This window comes from Seriola lalandi, unplaced genomic scaffold, assembly GCF_002814215.2.
Source record: "Seriola lalandi dorsalis isolate HSWRI2012SDOR001 ecotype SW California unplaced genomic scaffold, Sedor1 jcf7180002054941, whole genome shotgun sequence".
Lineage (NCBI taxonomy): Eukaryota > Metazoa > Chordata > Actinopteri > Carangiformes > Carangidae > Seriola > Seriola lalandi.
This window is the reverse complement of record NW_019525492.1, coordinates 40,277-59,092: the sequence shown is the minus strand read 5'-3', so window position 1 is coordinate 59,092 and position 18,816 is coordinate 40,277. Positions and strand designations below refer to the sequence as shown.

At 45.2% G+C, this 18,816-nt stretch overlaps 3 protein-coding genes and 1 long non-coding RNA gene across 5 annotated transcripts in view; 2 read left to right on the top strand and 2 right to left on the bottom strand.

The window, feature by feature from the left end:
- Positions 1 to 8: 8 nt before the first annotated feature.
- LOC147817552 (uncharacterized) lies at positions 9 to 2,235 on the top strand. The gene is made up of 2 exons (XR_015436264.1): positions 9 to 674; positions 708 to 2,235. It is a non-coding gene; the product is annotated as an uncharacterized LOC147817552 (long non-coding RNA).
- An 874-nt stretch (positions 2,236 to 3,109) lies between these two features.
- Positions 3,110 to 8,596, bottom strand: gnrhr3 (gonadotropin releasing hormone receptor 3). Of its 2 annotated transcripts, none has more exons than XM_023393676.2 (4): positions 8,475 to 8,596; positions 5,096 to 5,636; positions 3,708 to 3,909; positions 3,110 to 3,612 (listed from the first exon to the last, which is right to left on the bottom strand). In XM_023393676.2, the coding sequence occupies exons 2-4, from the start codon at positions 5,633 to 5,635 to the stop codon at positions 3,158 to 3,160; spliced, it is 1,197 nt and encodes a 398-aa protein (XP_023249444.1). In that variant the 5' UTR covers position 5,636; positions 8,475 to 8,596; the 3' UTR covers positions 3,110 to 3,157. The 2 variants fall into 2 exon arrangements, with proteins under 2 accessions (XP_023249444.1, XP_087026393.1); XM_087170267.1 differs by lacking the exon at positions 8,475 to 8,596 and having other exon boundaries at positions 3,110 to 3,353; positions 3,441 to 3,612; positions 5,096 to 5,440.
- A 305-nt stretch (positions 8,597 to 8,901) lies between these two features.
- On the bottom strand, positions 8,902 to 13,921 carry ttc24 (tetratricopeptide repeat domain 24). The gene is made up of 13 exons (XM_087170268.1): positions 13,684 to 13,921; positions 12,290 to 12,529; positions 11,883 to 12,176; positions 11,586 to 11,787; positions 11,295 to 11,501; positions 11,021 to 11,149; positions 10,820 to 10,941; positions 10,512 to 10,592; positions 10,305 to 10,375; positions 10,134 to 10,207; positions 9,942 to 10,041; positions 9,522 to 9,590; positions 8,902 to 9,436 (listed from the first exon to the last, which is right to left on the bottom strand). The coding sequence occupies exons 2-13, from the start codon at positions 12,500 to 12,502 to the stop codon at positions 9,325 to 9,327; spliced, it is 1,674 nt and encodes a 557-aa protein (XP_087026394.1). The 5' UTR covers positions 12,503 to 12,529; positions 13,684 to 13,921; the 3' UTR covers positions 8,902 to 9,324.
- Positions 13,922 to 14,119: 198 nt separating this feature from the next.
- The window catches only part of iqgap3 (IQ motif containing GTPase activating protein 3), a 16,238-nt gene continuing 11,541 nt past the window's right edge, over positions 14,120 to 18,816 (top strand). Inside the window, exons 1-12 of the mRNA XM_023393667.2 lie at positions 14,120 to 14,321; positions 15,196 to 15,283; positions 15,478 to 15,634; positions 15,957 to 16,034; positions 16,107 to 16,183; positions 16,312 to 16,379; positions 16,516 to 16,629; positions 16,735 to 16,913; positions 17,046 to 17,127; positions 17,961 to 18,124; positions 18,237 to 18,324; positions 18,604 to 18,767. Of these exons, the coding sequence (XP_023249435.1) occupies positions 14,294 to 14,321; positions 15,196 to 15,283; positions 15,478 to 15,634; positions 15,957 to 16,034; positions 16,107 to 16,183; positions 16,312 to 16,379; positions 16,516 to 16,629; positions 16,735 to 16,913; positions 17,046 to 17,127; positions 17,961 to 18,124; positions 18,237 to 18,324; positions 18,604 to 18,767 (1,287 nt within the window). The 5' untranslated portion in view covers positions 14,120 to 14,293. The remainder of the gene's footprint in view (positions 14,322 to 15,195; positions 15,284 to 15,477; positions 15,635 to 15,956; positions 16,035 to 16,106; positions 16,184 to 16,311; positions 16,380 to 16,515; positions 16,630 to 16,734; positions 16,914 to 17,045; positions 17,128 to 17,960; positions 18,125 to 18,236; positions 18,325 to 18,603; positions 18,768 to 18,816) is intronic.

The window sequence follows — 18,816 nt, the reverse complement described above, 5'->3', positions numbered from 1 at the left end:
TGTCTGACTCCAACAGCTTCCTCCAGTGCTGCTTCAAGGGCCCAAAAAGATTTTCCAACTTAGTCCAGATACCAGTCTGTCCTCCACAGCAGAGTTACCTCCATAAGATCCACTTTCATCATGGCCATGTCGTAGCTCATCAAGTCCAGGGACCCTTTGGTTTACTGACGTCCTGTATTCAGGGCTGTGTAACTTCCCTGCTGGTTGAACCTACAGAGTCTGGGTCCTGAAGCTCACTGGAGATGCTGGAGAATGACCTTTGACCTGAGCTGCAGAGGAGATGTAACTGACAGAAGTCTGTGCGTCACTGCTTGTCGTCATGGAGACGCATCCTCCTCTGCAGACGTCTCACCTCTACCTGAGAGGAAACGACGAGGACTTGAGTCGACACACAGCCGGACCAGGAAAGTCTGGACTCTGACGTCTCCGCTCTTTTCTGTTCCTAGTTTTAATGAACGCTTTGATGTTTTATTTTTGCGGAGTTAGCCACTTCCTGTCACCTGCCTGCAGGTGTGTTCTGCCTCGTCAGCCATGTTTGAATTGTCCTCTTGACCTGTTGTTTTATAACGTCTGACATGAATTGCTGATATTTAGAAACGAGCTGAACGACGTCCAAAGACAAAAACAGTTTCCACCAGTTTCTTTTCTGTTTGTTCTCACTTCCTGTTCCGCAGGTGAAGAACAATCTTTCACTTCCTGTTCCGCAGGTGAAGAACAAACTTTCACTTCCGGTCCCGCAGGTGAAGAACAAACTCAACCAAAAGAAGCTTTTTATATTTCAGATGAACACTGAGGAAGTGTTGAAGTGAATTTATATTTTCATATATTGTAACAGGAAGATTAACGAGTCATAAACCAAATGAGTGAATGATGTGAACACGTTGACCAAAAGCTCCGTAATTCTTCTGATTCGTTACCTCAGAGCCACAGTCTGTGTTCAGTTTGTGGTTGAATGTCTTTACAGCTTCTGTCTCTGCTTCTGACACTGACCCCGAGACCCTGAGACCCTGAGGACCTGAGGACTCTGAGTCTTTCAGATATTTCCTGTTGAAACCTATGAAGCTTTTTAATATTTAGTCCCACTGAGGTAAAATGAGTCCAGCTGATCTGCAGGACGGAGGACCTGATTAAACAGCTGGTTTGGATCAATCTCCGGTGGATCACAGTATAGAAACAAATTTTACTTCCATCGTCTGAGTCCAGACTTTGTCACCAGAACGCCAACGAGTCAAGTTGCATCAAGTTTATTCGAGTTCTGTTGAGTCCTGCTGTCCTCAGGGTCAATGGTCAAAGGTCACTGTCAGGTGGGAGCTCCTCGCTGCCTTCCTCTCCGCTCTGTAATGAGCCGAGTGATTTAAAAATATAAAAGCAGAACAAACTAAATGTTTTTATAAAGTTGTTGATGATTTTGTTCTATTTCAAGAACTTTCTTCTTTCAGTTCGTATTTTTCTGTTGCTGCCGTTCGGTGGTGAAGAGGAAATTCTGCCAAAATGAAAACCTGTAAAGAAGACCATTTTAATTTTTTATTATTATTGCTAATAATATTATAATTATTACCATTTACCCCCCCCCCCCCAACTTCGCTTTCTGTTTTGTTGACTTTTCCTGATTCTTTTTGTTGGTAGTTGAATGATGTGAAAATGTTTCTAGAAGATAAGAAAAGTTGTTTCCAGCTGAAGGTAGAGAACGTTTTACAGTGGACGAAGCCATGGTTAATAATAAGCCATACATGTGATACCTGAGCCATATGTTACGCAGCTGTTCAGAGTTATTTTATATAAAAAGCTGATGATTTTATCCTGTTGTTGGTTTAAACTCAAACTACCTCCAGCTGTCGACGCGCTGTAGAAACTAAAACTAAATGTAGAGATGTAGTGAACGAAGGCTAGAACCAATGAGAAGAGTGATGCTTTAATGTTACTGATTTCTTTTCTCTCAAAACATTTTATTTTCAATAATGTGTCGTAAATTTTCCCCAAAGCTTTAAACTGCTTTTAAAAAGAACAGAACAGATTGAGGACGAACGAGAAAAACAGATTCACACCTCTGTCCTTCTGCTGACACCAAATACTTACATTTAGGAAAAAGATTTTTAATTAAGTTTGGTCGCTACCATCTTTAACGTGCTGAGCTTCGCGCTGTGTGTTGGGATGAACCTGTAGTCTCTGAGCTTCACCTGTCTGTTCGTCTGATGAGTCGACACATGAAACCAAATAAAAATAAAGTAGAAAACAGAGTCTGCTGCTCGTTTATTCTGTCGAACTGAACTCTCTCTCTTTACATCGAACACTGAATGTTTGTGTCCAGACAACAGCTGTTTTATCCTCCGCTCGTCATCTCATTAGTTTGTCTTTCAAAGAACTGATGATTCAGCTTGTTATCACTTCATCTGCATTAATTCATGATAATTGGTTGATTGATCAGCTGACGTGTTTTAAGTTCTTATTTCCTCAGATGTCGGTCTGTTCTGTCTGTGAACTTCTGCCTCTCATCCCGTCCAGCACCTGTGTCCTCACTCCTTCATTCTGATTCTTTCATTTGTCCAAAAACACAAACACGAGTAAATAAACTGGTCTCGGATCAGAAACCAGATCATGATGTAATGTTTTTAGTTTCATTATTTCACTTGATCATTAATCTCCATCTGATGTGAGTTTATAAACAAAGATGATCGTTGGCAGAAATGTCTCGTTAGTCATCAGTCATCTGAATGAGTGAATGACTGAGTGAGTGAATTACTGAGTAACTGAATGACTGACTCAGTGAGTGACTAAGTGAGTTAGTGACTGACTGAAACCAGCTGACACTAGGCTTGATGTTGATAGGATGAGATGATGTCATGAATGATGTCATGAATATGATAATTAATGTATTATGTCATTTAGTTCATTACGTCCTCAATCACTGATCACAATCACACACACAGTCCAGACCCTGGTCTGGTTAGTTTCAGAGGTCAGATGAACTCACTCAGAGAAAGAGATTTTCTTCTTCAGTTCAGAGACACGGATGAAGAACAGACTTTACTGAGTCGGTTTAAACACGAACGACAAACTCCTCAAGTTTTAAACTGACACAAGAAAAATCACATCAAACTAAAACCTGTTAAACTTTAACTTTAATTAAACTGAACTCAGATCACAAAGTTTCACATCTTCATTTGTGTGGATTGGTCAGTGTCTGTGTAGTCCTGGCCTCTGATTGGTCAGTGTCAGTCTCCTGCTTTCTGGGAGCCGGGTCCAACTCCTGCTCCCCGCTGTGAGGATCCTGTCTGGCGGACAGTCGGTCCAGAGATCGGGGCGAGGCGTCAGCGCCAGTCGTAGTCCGGCGGCAGCAGGCAGCGAGGTCGGCCCTGAAGGAAGGAGTGTAGAAACCGTAGATGACGGGGTCACAACAGGTGTTCAAGTTCCCGAACACAAAGAGGGCGTGGTGAACGTACTCAGGTGTGACACGCAGCATGTCGGGCTGGAACCAGTACCAGATCCCCAGCAGGTAGTACGGAGTCCAGCACACCACGAAGGACAGCACGATGACCACCGTCATCTTCAGAGTCTTCATCCGAGCCTTCGGGATGATGTCAGTGCCGCTGCGACGCAGGTACGACTCACCTGCTGAGAGAGGGAGGGACTATCGCAGTGATCTGGAGGTGAGGGACAGGTGTACAGGTATCCAGGTGTTGTACAGGTGTGTCACAGGTGTTTGTTACCTTTTTCCCTCTGGTGTTGCTGGTGGATGTGCACCAGTATCCGACTGTAGCAGCAGCTCATCACCAGCAGGGGGACGACGTACAGCGTGGTGAAGTGGAACATGTTGTAAACCGTCTCCTGCCAGCGGCGCCTGAAGCTGCCGTGAGTCGCACACTGAGTGAAATCTACGCCCTCCACCCTGATCGCCCTGAAGATGAAGAGCTGGACACAGACGGAGACAGGTGAGACAGAAACAGGTGAGACAGAGACAGTCCCACTGCTACCGGAGGACAGGTGAGATTTGGCCTCAGTGAGTCTGAGGGGACGATGGTTTCAGCAGCTGTTGTTACAATCAGTTACTAACACGACGAATCCTGAAGTCACGCAGTGATCAGACATGAAGCTGAAGACCAGTGATGTGTCACATGGTCACATACTCAACATTTATAAACAACAATCTCTGTTTTGACTCTAAACTGCAGTGAGAAGGTGTTTGATGTTCAGGTGTGATGAGGTGAGCAGATATTCACTGTATTAAAACATCTGTTCTCCAGCTGAACCAAACCAAACTAAACCTGCCCAAACTGGACTGAACCGAACCAAAGAGGACTCTGACGTGAAGTGGACTCTAATGATCAGAGTCCACTTCACGTCAGGGTTTTGTGTAGTCAAACTAGCTCAGTCAAACTGACATCTGTTTGTTTCAGCTGTTTTCCAGCTTGTAGCTTCTTAGCGTTACTAGCATTCCTAATATAAACCAAGGGGAGCAGTTAGCCCGAGCTAACAGCAGGAGGTTTTGCACATTTAATCTCTCCATCAGAAACCACAACATTCCTGCAGAGATTAATGTTCAGGTTTGACTGAGGGTTTACTGCAGGAGCTGCTGTGAGCTGAGAACCTTCACCTGGACCAGAGGAACCTGCAGCTGGACTGTAAACAGTAGTTATGATCATGTGGTCATCAACTGTTCTTCATCACGCCATCCTCAGGTTAACCTGACTCCGCCCCTCACTGCGAACCCACCTCATCTGATAAATATTAATGTTGGAAGCGGAGTGATGATGAAACAGTCAGTCTGTTCACAGCATCCGAGGAAACAAGACAGATTCTTCCTCTTCTCAACATGTGCCCACACACAACCAATCACGGCAGAGAGTTTACCTGCAGCCAATCAGAGCTCAGATTCTGGAGCTGTTCCCTGTTTTAAATGTGATACTGTCAGAAAGCTGCTCTGTGATTGGTCCGAGAGGAGACTCAGGTGAAACAACCTGTGGTGACTTTTTTGTTTTCTGACAGATGCAAATAAATCAAATGTTTCCTGTTTCCTACAGCATGTGTCACCTGTGCTGATGTGTTACCTGTGCTGCCATGTTACCTGTGCATACGTGTTACCTGTGCTGATATCTACCTGTGGTGACGCCAGCAGCACGCTGAGGCTCCAGGCCAGCAGCAGCATGCGCCGGTTCCTGCAGTGCGCGCTCAGAGCGTCCAGTGGGTGCAGGATGGCGTGCTGTCGGTCGAGGCTGATGACGACGAGGATGAAGGCAGACGCGTGCATGGCGAACAGCTTGAGGAAGCAGAGCAGCTTACAGAGCGCGTCTCCTCCGTACCACTGCACCGTCACGTTCCACACAGCGTCCAGAGGCATCACCACAAACGTCATCATCAGGTCGGCCGACGCCAGGCTCAGCATCAGCGGTCGCAAGTGAGATGCCAGCCGACGGCCACGCCCACGCCACACGCTGGCCAATAGGGCCAGGTTACTGCAGGCCGCGAACAGGAAGAGGACCAAGGTGGCTCCAACACGGAACTGAGCAGCACGGGTGAAACTGGGAGCCTCCCAGTCTGTGAGAGGGGGGTACTGGGAGGTGTTGGGAAGGGGCAGGGCTGCGGAGCTGGTGGGTGGAGCCAGTGATGACAACCTCAGGATGGACCAGTTACCTGACATCCTGCAGGGAAGAAGAGGGAGGAGTTCAGGTGAGATTCCAGACTGGGGTTTGATTATAGGACAGTTGATTCTGATTATTAATTCAACGGTTCCCAACCTTTTCCAACTCAAGGACACATCCCCCACCCACATCTCACCCTGTAACAATATGGAGGCCCAATAATGACACCTTACAGCATTTTGATTTTAATGATATCGATCAAACATTGGCTTATAACAGTGATAGTCATTAATAGTTACAAGTTAATAATTATTTTCACTAAAATTATACATGCAAATTGTTCAAATTGTTGTTAAATTGTTTTGCAAATTATTTCACGTTCCACTTGCAATACCTTCGCGGCCCACAGGTTGGGAACCACTGTATTAATTGTTCATCATTCGTTCTGCAGAGACTTCCTCCCTGAACCTTTTAAAATGACTTTAACTTCTTCAGTTCAGCTGTAACTTCAGGTCTTTGTCACCTGGTCGACAAACACCATATCTGAACATATTGTCAGGTTTTTAAAGGTTTCCTGCAGTGATGTCCATCACACACACACACACACACACACACACATACACACACATACACACACACACACACACACACACACACACACGTCAACAAATCAAACACTGAACATTTACAAATATGAGTACCCAGGGTGTGACTCCCCCAGCGATGTTCAGTGTTTGTGGAGTTTCAAGGCGAAATTAAACAAATCAATAGAATCAACGTTTGTGATTATGCAGACGACACCCTGGTTTCCCTCCCACTTCCTGCAGGTCCACAGAATAATCCAGTGACTGAACACTGCTGTTTCCATGAGTCTGGATTCTAAGTAAGACTTTATCCTCAATACAAAATGTACCAGTGGGATTAAAAAGATCCAGTTTGTGTAACAGGTGAATGTGTTGTAGGTTGATCGTAGGTGTGTAACGCTCACAGAGACGTCAGTCGTCCTCACTGCTGAGGGACTGTAGTGTTTTGCTGTAATAGAGAACAGTAGCGTCTCAGGTGTCCTCACTGAGAGACGCTGTTGTCAGGTCACGACCTGGTTACAGCTTCAGCGTCTCACATTGTAAAATCATCATCTATCTACAACATCTACTTGTCCTCTGACTCCTCAGATTTATCTTGTGACCCCCTGAGAGGTCCTGGTCCTAAGGTTGAGAACCACACCAGCAGACACAGAGATAGTAACAGGATCTGCAGGTTTCTGTTTGACTGAAGCAGAATCACCTGCTGCGCTCTGATTGGACGCCTGCTGTCTATCTACCTGCTAACAGTCCATCAGCTCTTATTGTGACGGAGACTTCCTGTCCGTCCCTTCTCATTAAAGATCACAGATAAGAGTCTCGTTAAAGCACAAACACTCTGTGGAGAACCTGAGGGGTTACCATGGTAACTGATTCACATCGACCAATGAGGAGTCAGCTGACAGTGACTCAGACCAGGACCTGGACTGTTTCACCTGTTCAGGTTTTAAATCAGACCTTGCCACAGAGTCAGTTATTATTATCCTCAGCAGGATATAAAGTGAAGAATCAGTAACTGTAACGCAGTGATGTCACATCCTCAAAGTATTTCTACACTGTGGTGTTAGTATTAGAACTTCAAAGTAAAAGACCCGAGTACTTCCTCAACTGAACATATAGTTTCTTTCTGTATCATCCTGTCACATTGTTATATAATATTATGTAGTTATATTCATTAATCTACTGAATACAACAAAACACCATCCATATTAATGTTGATGTGATATTGATGATTTTGAAATGAACACACACACACACACGCACACACACACACACACACACACACACTGATCCTGCTGCCAAAAATAACTGCAGATGCATTGTGCTGTAACCTGACCTGTGTGTGTGTGTGTGTGTGTGTGTGTGTGTGTGTTCATGATGTCACCTTGGTAACCTCCACCTCTTTCTCTGCAGATCAGAAACCTACAGGGCTGCAGGCCCCTCCTCCTGCATCTGATTGGCTGGAGCAAATTAATTAAACTGATGTCGAATCCTAACCTCCTGCTTACCTCCAGATAACCTCCTGCTAGCCTCCTGCTAACCTTGAACTAACCGTTCCTGTACTAACATGGACCCTACCAGACCAGATCCAGGTCTCTGCAGCACTGAGACTCTGGACTAAACATTGTCTTTACGTCGCTCTCATTAAAATCCCGACCAGATTCATTCACATGTTGAGTTTAAACTCAACACTTCATTGACTGAGAGGCTGAATTCCTTTACAAAATTCACCTTATATAGAGGGACAGGTAAATCCTGAACCTGCACTGACACAGACGGACACTGACATCACAGGAAGACGTGAAACAAAATGTCAGACTGTTCCTTTAACATGGACGAAGCCTGTCCTCACCAACCGAACAGCAACCATCCTACAAGAACCTCACATTGGGACTGTATTTGTGCTAAGCTAAACTAGCTTCCCCCCCTTTGTGCTATGCTAAGCTAACCAGCTGCTGGCTGTAGATTCAAACTTTCATCCTTCACGTTTTGACATCAGTGAAAAGTATTGTAATGTTGTGACGTCACAGTGACCAGGACTGAACACTGATCCTGGTTCAAGACCAGGAGGCATTTGACTTAGTTTCCATCGTTCTTGTTCGGGGATTAGAGATTAAAGTTGTTGTCATGCAGAGCAGTCCCTGAGTGTTAACGCTCAGAGTGAAACAAAACGTATTTATCTTATTTATTTATATCGTTTTTATACAGTTATTATATTTAATAATCTGCTTCCTCACAGATGATTTCAACCTGTTTCCTGTAGAATCTAAACACAGTCATTGACAGGCTTTTATTGTGAAAGGATAAGTGTTTTTACCTGAATCTTTTCTCCTCCTCAGGTCAGACTCTTCTGTTCTCCTCTGCTCCTCATATTCTCCCCTCACTGCAACACAACAGCAGCACACACACACAGAGAACCCAGAAGAACCTGCAGAACCCAGATCAGTTCAGGGTCCTGTCCACAGCCGCAGCAGCTCTGATCTGAAACACTGAGCAGACTGAAGACGACTGCAGCAGGAGGAGGAGCTCTGTGTGTGTGTGTGTGTGTGTGTGTGTGTGTGTGTGTGTGTGTGTGGAGCTGCTTCATCAGCAGAATCAGCCTGTGATGAATAAAACATCAGTCTGAGTGTTTCTCCTGAAAACATCTGGCTGCACAGCAGGAAGTTGAAATCTGCTGAGTTGTTGTACAGGTGTGTTGCCGGCGTCTCACTCCTCAGGTAAACAAAGCTTCAGTGTTGTCATGGTTTTATTTCACAGATCTATCAGTCCTTTATTGATAGACTTTTGTGACTCTATCTCCACAGTTCATTCGGTTGTACACAGGTACCGACTGATTGATTGATTGATGGATAGATCCTTTAGGTTTAGGTTCATTTAAACAATATAACAAAACTCAAACACAAAGGTTCAAACTGCTATAAATACATGCTGTTCATTCATTAATCATAAACACTTGACTGTCATCACACCTGGACGTACAGGTGTGCACAGTATCAGTCTCTGCAGGTCTCTGTGAAGTGGATTGGACCTTTACTGAGGTGACCAGGTTTCCATGGAAACCACAGACCAGTCCCAGCGATCATAAATATGTAATCAATAGACGATGAAGGACATGATCAGCTGCAGGTGAGTGCAGATCCAAACTGATGTGGACTTCCTCTCTGACTCTACATCAGGGCACAGAACCGAGACCTCCACCTGCCCGCAGGGGGAGTCGCCTCTCTGACGTCACCTGGACTGGTGGGTACGGCCTCGGTCTCCCGGACCAATGAGGTTTCACTGCAAGAAAACAACGGCCAATCAGTTTTTGTGAAGTCTTTTATAAGAATACAGTTTGTTGTGATTTGATTGACAGGTGAGTTACCTGTCAGTGTGAGGGTTCTCTCTGTCCGACCACAGCTCACTGTGCTGCAGCTGGTCTGACTGGTCTGAACTGGAAACAGAGACAAATGTTCACGTTCACCTGCAGGTCAGATTTATTGATCACTGATCAATATGTTCTTAAAGTATATATATTTTTTTTTTTTGAGCTTTTATGCCTTTAATGGACAGCACAGTGGAGAGTGACAGGAAACGGGGAGGCAGAGAGAGAGGGGGAATGACATGCAGTGAAAGGCCGTCCGATGCGGGATTCGAACCGGGGCCAACTGCAGCGAGGACTGTAGCCTCTACACATGGGGCGCCTGCTTAAACCACTACGCTACACAACGCCCCGATCAATATGTTCCTGATAAAAAATTAAATAAACGACAAACTTCAGAGACATGACATTTTACTGTGTTACCTGTATGGTCCAGATGCCATGTATTCAGGTACTTCAGTGTCTCCGCCCTCTGCTGACCCACAATGCTCTGCTGCTTCCTGTCTACCTCTGGCCTCTGCTCCTGCTTGCATACTGATGGTTAGTGTTTGATCCAATACAAGAATAATATGTTGTTACCACGGCAACACCGCTTGTTGTTCTTGTGGAACTCACCTGGCTCCGTCCCCCGCTGCTCATCTCGCTGCTGGTTGGCTGCCCTGCGTGGACTATGTGTGATGTCAGACTTCCTGTGAGGAAGGTGAAGACACAGAGATGTGTGAAACCACCAAGAGGTGTGAATGTTGTTGGTGACTGGAGACAAAGTGAGAGCTGATTGGCTGCTACCTGACACATTGTTCAACAGGTGAGCTGTGTGGGTGTGGCCTGGCTGGGCGTGGTCCTCGTGGACGTGGTCTCTGCATTTTAAAAACAGTCAGAGGGCAATAAAGACATGTGGTCACATGTGATGTGGTGTTGTGATTGGTCGGAGGTGTGATGTGGTGTTGTGATTGGTCGGAGGTGTGATGTGGTGTTGTGGTCATGTGACCAGACCTGCAGGCCGATGCTCAGACTCTGCTGCAGTGTTGCAGTCAGTCGCTCCACCAGACGATCGCCAACACGACCAGAACCGTCCTGAAAACAAAACATAAACAACATTTACAAAACATCAAGTCTTTTATATCTGACAGGTGAAAGAACAGGAAGTGTTCTGTGATTGGTTTGTGATGCTGGTGATGTAACCTGTTGGTTTGTTTACAACCTGTCTGGTGGTCTGATGCTCCTTCTTATTAGTTCTTCTGACTGACAGAAATGATGGACACTGTGAGCAGGTGAGGGAGAACATGCAGGTGTGTTGTTACCTGGCAGTGAGACAGAGCGCTCAGAGCCTGTTTGTAGAGCTGAACAGCTTTCTGCTGCTTCCTCTGCTTCAGGTAACACTCCGCTAACGACTCACACACCTGAGCCTGAGCCAGGTGGTCCTCTGCAGACAAACAGACAGGTAGAGGCAGGTATGATCTCATAAACATGACTGAACGGTTACTGTTGTTACCTGATGTTACCTGTGTCTCTGAATCCCTGCAGAGCGTGGATGAAGCTCTCTGCTGCCTCCTCTTCATCACCCAGCTGACTGCAGGCAAACGCCAGGTTACTGAAGCACCGAGCCTGGTCACCACGGCAACCTAGAGAGCCTGCGCGCGCACACACACACGTATATTATCACTTCATAGTATCCTGAATGTATGAACTTATAAATATTACACTTTTTTATGAATGTTGAAGGTTGATTGACAGGTGATTGACAGGTGTGACAGGTGTGACAGGTGTGTGTCTGACCGTAGAGTCCAGCGGCCTGCCTGTGGTAGCCCACAGCAGGTGTGAACTGTCCAAGAGAGTTCAGAGCAGCTCCCAGGTTGTGCAGCACCTTGGCCAGCAGGGGGGGCCACTGAGCCGCAGGACCCAGAGCCTGCTGGAAACACTGCACCGCCTCTTCGAAACACCTGAGCCAGCAGTAAGACACGCCCACGGACAGGTAAAGCTCACCTGGACCACAGCGGGAGGTAGACAGATTAACCAATCAATCAATCAATGAATCGGTCAGATGATCTGTTTCATAAAGGTGATTACCCAGAGTCCTCGGGTCGGTGATGCTGTCTGTCAAACTCAGACACTTTGTCAGCACGCCGATAATGTCATCATGGCTGAACTGATCTGATTGAATCATGTAATTTCCCGCCTCTTTCAAAGCAGCAGCTGCAGAATCCAACATGGCTGCCACTCTGTAACTCTCTGCTGCCCGCAGGAAACCCTGAACTGCCAGAGACCAGTCCTACAATACACACACACCTGTCACCTGACACATCTGTCACCTGACACACCTGTTCCAGCTCTGGTTCAGGTTCTGGTCCAGGTCCTGGTTCTGACCTGTGTTCTGGTGTAGCAGCGGCTCATCTCCATGCAGGCGTCTCCCTCGCTGCCTCCGTCTCCCTGCGATCTGTACAGCTGCGCAGCCTGCAGGAAGTGGGCAGCGGCCTCTTGACTCTGTCCTAGTGCATTGTGGGCCAGTGCGAGGTTGAACTGGAGGTCTGGGAGCCGGTCGGCCTTCGGACCGGGGTGAGCCTGCTGCAGGAAGTCCAGACCTTTCTGAGGTCTCCCCACCTCCACATAGGCTGCTCCCAGGTTAAAGGAACAGGCTCGGAGGACCCGGGAGTCCTGCAGCTGAGGGGAGCAGAGCATGATGGGAAATGTAGTAGACACAGCAACAAGGGTTTTATGACTTTTATGACTTATGTCATATGACATGTTTGTGACCTCTGACCACAGCGTCTCACCTGTTCTGCAGCCTTCAGGGCGTCTCTAAAGCAGCTCAGAGCGTCTCCCGTCCGTCCCTCCTGCAGAGCTCGATGACCAGCAGACGTTAACTCCTCGATGTCCACCGTCTGAACCTCTGACACCGCTGAGGCCTTCGTCCTCACCTTCTGCTCCTTCCTCTTCCTCTTCACTTTTACCTCCTTCTCACCTGCTGTGGACGCATCAGACGCCATGATGGATGTGAGAGAGACTCACCTGGACTGAGGAGACAGAAACACACAAACCTCCTCTTAAAGAACAGCCAATATTCAATCAATCAATAAATCTGATCAATTTAATCATTTTACTTGAATCCAAAGATTTAAATTGAATATGGAGTGAAGTTAAATTGTATTTTATTTCATTAAAAGTTGAAATGAAACAGGACGAGCTGCTGTTTTCAGTGTTTAAATGTTTTTACCGGATTAATTACAAAACTTAAATGTTTTATGTTTATTTTGGAGGAAACACAGTCACTTTGTTTCAAACTGATTTATTTTGAAAAACCTTCTGTATATGTGTTTGTGTCAGTTGGAGGAAGGTAAATCTACAACTGACACTGCCCCTCTGCTGGACACACGTACACACGGCTGTGTGATGGTTTCAGCAACATCAGAGACACAGTCTTTGTTCGTGCTGAGGTTGACTAATAACAGAGTCTCATTTAAAACCTGTTTCACATTCACTCTGACAGATATGAGTGAAGAGCAGCAGGGATTATAATGATATAATTATGATATAAATAGAATAATGATATTATTAATTAATCATTAAACACTGGTCCTGGAGAAGCAGCAGAAAAATGAATGGATGGATGAATCAGTTAATATTTTATAACTAACATGACTGTCTGCAGGCGAGAGAAAGATCCATGACTTTGTAAATGACGTCAGTGTTTTTTAAAACGTCACAGTACCTGGACTGTGGAAAGGGAAGATACAAGATCTGATCTGGTCTCTGGGGGGTTTCTCTTCACCTTGGTGTTTGATTTGTTGTTCTGATGGTTTCTGTTTGATTTTTATGTGACTGATGTCACCGACCTGAAGACCAGACTCCTGGCTCACAACATACAATTATATTAAATTACATATGACATTGTTTGTCAGTCAGATCTGGTCCTCTCCACCACCTCTACACTGTTACAGTACATTACATTACCATACCATATTATAATTAGATCTATATTTAATAGTATTCTTTATTTAGACTGTTTAGTTACTGCTTATCATTCAGCCTTTAACTGAATCGTTTTTTATTTATATATTGATATATATCGCGGATAAATGAACAGCTGTCACTGACACTGTTATTACAGCTGTACACACGTCAGCTGCTACTGCTAATGTTCCCCCTGACAGGTACTGACACTGCTCACCTGAAGCCAACAGGTAACACGAGCACTCACAGTCCGCAGGTGAAGATTAAGCTCGTCCATCCTGAGCGGGAAAATGTTCACAAGTTAAACTTCAGCTGTCACTAATAAACCGATACGATCTGCGGAGAAGCAGCTAACAAATACCTCCACCTGCTAATACAGTTTGACTCGGTTTCTATGGTAACACAGAACAGACGGTGGGGAGTAATTAAAACAATAAAGTTTAACTGTGTTATAAGTAATTCAAGGTAAGGACGTGTAATATCTAATGAGATTTTCAAAATGTTCTATTAAAATAAAGTTTTCGTTGGCGTTTGTTTTACTTTAGACAGGAAACTACACGGACCACAATCCAATGCGAAAAGGTTCCAGCCAATTGGAAGAGCGCTTGACCGGCTGACCAATCAGAGAGCCGCGGGAGCTTTCAAACTTCGGACAGGAAGAAGCTCGCGGACAGCAGGGGACGGTTTGAGGCTTCAAACCGAGATTCGAGATTATTCTTCACCGGCAGATTTTAAGAGAGAGAGTTTCGGTCACCGAGAGGATTAAAACCGAGTTTAACCGAAGGACACGAAAACACGGAGCTAATAGCTAACGGCTACCGGCTAACATGGCCGATTCAGCTTCACAGAACCGCTGTGAGTTTCTTTAAACCTTGAGCCTCCCTCCTCTGTTAATTCATGTGTTTGTTTACGTGTTTTATTCACGTCGTTGTTTACATGTTTATTCACGAGTTTATTCGTGTGTGTGTTTACGAGTTTATTCACATGGTTCGAGAATGAAACATGTCTTACTCGTGTCATAAACCTGAAACATGAAGCTGCCGTTTTCATCCGTGAACTGTTCAGAGAAACTTTCACATCAAGTTCAGTTTGTTTTATTTGTGGAGAAACAGATTTTGAAGTATTCATGATCCAGATGATTATGTGATCCAGATGATTATGTGATCCAGATGATTATGTGATCCAGATGATTATGTGATCCAGATTATTATGTGATCCAGATTATTATCTAATCCAGATTATTATCTAATCCAGATTATTATCTGATCTCAGCACCATAAATATGTCTGAGAAACCGAAGTGTTGAAAAATGTTCTGTCTGACATGTTGAGGAAACTAATCCTCTTCTGTAACTGGATCAGAACCAACATTTGTCCTATCCCTCCACCCAGTCTGGGTCAAAGCGGTTCAGTACTTTGTGTGTAATCCCGGACTGAACCTGATCCCCATGGTAACAAACCTCTGACTGTAACATTCCTCTGATGATTGTTAATTTGTTTCACTTTTGTTTGTCTATTTTTCCTTTTTAATAAAGTTTTACACATTTTATTTCTGGATGTTTGATTCATATTACATCAGATCCATTATTTTGATTACTGATTAGTGTGATGATTATTTTTGACACCAATTGTTTTGTGTGTTTTATAAGGAGATGACTTCATGTTGTTTTATTGGAGCAGTTCCATGACACGTGTGTGTGTTAACAGAGTGTGTCTCTGTGTGTGTGTAGATGAGCGTCTGACAGCAGAGCAGATGGATGAGCAGAGGATCCAGAACGTGGCCTACCAGTACCTGTGCAGGTTGGAGGAGGCCAAGAGGTGAGTGGGATTTAGTTTGAGTCTGTCCTGGTCGTGGTGGACTGGAATATCATCAGACATCCTCCTGACTCTGATGTGATCCAGCTGTTGTCATGGATACGTCTTTGTGTTTCCATCACCGTGATGACAGACAGGCCTTGATGGAGGCAGCTTTCTAACATCAAATACGACACACTTCTTTGTTTCCTGCTCAGGTGGATGGAGGCGTGTCTGGGGGAGGAGCTTCCTGCTCCTACGGAGCTGGAGGAGGCGCTGAGGAACGGAGTCGTTCTTGCTAAACTGGGTCATCGATTCGCTCCCAACGTCGTCCCCCTGAAGAAGATCTATGACCCCGAGCAGCACCGATACCAGGTCACACAGACACACAGACATACAACACCACATGACATGACATGTGACTCCATCAATACTCAGCTGTGTCAATAATCAATTATCAGCAGTCTCGAGTCAATAATCAATAATCAATACTCAGCTGTTTCAATAATCACTAATCAGCTATGTCTTGATGTCAATCAATAATCAGCTGTGTCTCCATGTGTCACTAATCAATAATCAGCTGTCTCCATGTGTCTATAATCAATAATCAGCTGTGTCTCCATGTGTCAATAATCAATAATCAGCTGTGTCTCCATGTGTCATTAATCAATAATCAGCTGTGTCTCCATGTGTTCAGGCTGTGGGTCTTCAGTTCCGTCACACCGACAACATCAACCACTGGAGGAACGCCATGACGACCTTAGGACTGCCGACGGTCAGTGAACAGAGCGATTGATCAGATGATCGGTTTGAGTTCGGAATGATCAGCTGTTGTTGTTGTTTTCAGATCTTCCATCCAGAAACTACAGACGTGTACGACAAGAAGAACATGCCCAGAGCCGTGTACTGCATCCACGCACTCAGGTGTGTTCACCTGTCTGTTTACCTGTTCACCTGTCCAATGGTCAATACACCTGTCAATACACACATCTGTTCATCTGTTTACCTGTCTGTTTACCTGTCTGTTAATCTGTTCACCTGTCTCCCTGCAGCCTTTATCTCTACAGACTGGGTTTGGCTCCACAGATCCATGACCTCTACGGGAAAGTCAAGTTTACTGGTAAATAACACACTTCCTTCCTTCCTTCACTCTTCTTCTTCTGTTTATTCAAACTGAAATGTTTCACCTTGATGTGACTTTTATTGTGAAAGTGACTTCCTGTTTGACAGTGTACACTGTTGTTGTTACTGTCCAGAGGAGGAGATCAACAACATGAAGCTGGAGCTTGATAAATACGGGATCCAGATGCCGGCGTTCAACAAGATCGGAGGAATCCTGGCCAATGAGCTGTCAGTGGACGAAGCTGCAGGTAGAGAGAACCCCTCTGATTGGCCGAGAGACTCTTCAGTCAGTCCCTACAGAAAAAGACGCAGTCCTCAGTGTCAAACTGTCCCCTGTCTCCCTCTCACATCAGTACATGCAGCGGTGATAGCCATCAACGAGGCGGTGGACAGAGGGGACGTTGGCGTCATGGCGGGGGCTCTGAGGAATCCTAACGCCATGCTGAGCGACCTGCAGGAGGCGCTGATGAGCGTCTACCACCAAATGCTGCATCAGGCTAAGAGAGGGAAAGCTCAACATGCAGCCGGCAGGGTGAGAGTCTGCTCTGATTGGTTGGTTCGTCTGTCCTATTAAACTGTCATGAGATGGATGTTTCATGTGTGTGTGTGTGTGTGTGTGTGTGTGTGTGTGTGTGCGTGTGTGTGTGTGTGTGTGCGTGTGCAGCGTGGAGGTTCAGAGGAGAAAGACATCTATGAGGAGTATCTGACTCAGAGAGAGATCCAAGAAAACATCAACATCGTCAACGGTGAGAACAAGAGAAGCTGTGGTAACCCTTCACAATAAGAGTACCCTTATAAAGGAGTTATAAATGGTTCATAACGAGGTTATTAATTAATAACAGTTTTCATCCATTGATGCAGGCTCACTATTCGGCAAGATCAAGTTAATGCTTCCTACTCATCAATCTTACTAATGAGTTACCACCATGGTAAAAGGAGCGTTATTTATAACTGGCCATGAGGCTCTTTTACCAGTTATAAATAATAGTAACTCATTAACAAATGACGGTGGTTAATTGTTAGTAACTGAACAAACGTGATGAAGCAGCAGCTACAGATGTTGATGATGGAGAGATATGAGGCTGAACAGTTCAGATACATGTGGGCTCACTATTTGGCAAGCAACAGCTCACTGTTTCCCTTTTCATCTAATGTGTAATAACAGCTTATAAATTATTTATGAAGTGTTAACAAGCTAATTAATAAATTAGCTCTAATCCATTTATAAATCCTTTATAAGGGGAGTCTTATTGTGAAGTGTTTCCAGGTGTTTTCCTGTGGTTTGAATGTGTGAACAGACCAACGTCCATAAAACCACTGGGGGACACAGCTCATAATGAATATAACTGCACACACCTGAGTCACCAGAGTGACTGTCACTGTGATGTCACTCCTCTGTCCTTCACCCTGTGTATCAAACAGATCAATGTGACTCACTCTGACGTCACGATTATTATTTATTATGATTTATATTATGATATGATTTTATTCATGTTTCACTCGTTCTGTGTTTTGAGTGATTTATTTATAAAACGATCTATAACTGATAATATCAATAATATTGATCTGTGTGTATCAGTGCGATCAGCGGTGGAGCAGGTGGATGAAGCTCTGGAATCTGCAGATGAACTGTCCCTGCTCTCCGCTCTGCAGCTGCCATGTTTGGCCCTCAGGGGCCTCCGTACTGACAATGGCCCCTGGTACCTGGACCAGCTGTCGGCGGACCGCCAGCAGAAGGCGCTGGTACACACACACACACACACACACACACACACACATACACGCACACACACAGAAATACACACCGTGACTGCCTGTTAGACCTGACCCCTCCCTCTGTGACCTCTGACCTCAGGATCAGGGCTGTGTCGACCCCCTGGAACCTGATGAGCTGCAGGAAGCTGTGACCATCGCCAACCAGGAAGCCCAGAGAGCCAAGAACAGTAAGTTCTACTGGATCTGGACCAGTACATACTGGTGTGTCCAGACCAGTCCACATCAGTCAAGCTGTTGTGACTCATGACCCTGAAGATGTCACTGTGGAACATTTTCCAATATTTAATGATTGATCAGTCTATTGATAAAATAATCGTCATATCTTCTTCATGTCCAGTCACAGTCGATCAAACTGAGACTTCAATAAGTGTGTGTGTGTGTGTGTGTGTGTGTGTGTGTGTGTGTGTGTGTGTGTGTGTGTGTGTGTGTGTGTGTGTGTGTTTCAGTGCTCACTGCAGTGCAGAGTGTTAATGCGTCGTTGCGTGGCAGCGACCCCAGACACACGGTCAGCTGTCTGATGACCTCTGACCTCCAGTTGCCCGAAGTGTTTCCTTTTGCTGCCACTCTGTATCACAAAGAGCTGCAGCTGCTGCAGAGACAGACTCCACAGGTAAGACACCTGAGAGTCAGTCAGTCAGTCAGTCAGTCAGTCAGTCAGT

Bases quoted from the DNA above. Each gene is read 5' to 3' on its own strand.
- gnrhr3 (XM_023393676.2), bottom strand. From the start codon at position 5,635: ATGTCAGGTAACTGGTCCATCCTGAGGTTGTCATCACTGGCTCCACCC. The intron at 3,910-5,095 runs GTAGATATCAGC...GTCTGTGTCCAG, and splicing joins TGCTGCTGGCGTCACCACAG to CTCTTCATCTTCAGGGCGAT. The intron at 3,613-3,707 runs GTAACAAACACC...TCCCTCTCTCAG, and splicing joins GCAACACCAGAGGGAAAAAG to CAGGTGAGTCGTACCTGCGT.
- ttc24 (XM_087170268.1), bottom strand. From the start codon at position 12,502: ATGGCGTCTGATGCGTCCACAGCAGGTGAGAAGGAGGTAAAAGTGAAG. The intron at 11,788-11,882 runs GTCAGAACCAGG...TGTGTATTGTAG, and splicing joins GCTGCTACACCAGAACACAG to GACTGGTCTCTGGCAGTTCA. The intron at 10,208-10,304 runs GTAGCAGCCAAT...CCTTCCTCACAG, and splicing joins CCTGTTGAACAATGTGTCAG to GAAGTCTGACATCACACATA.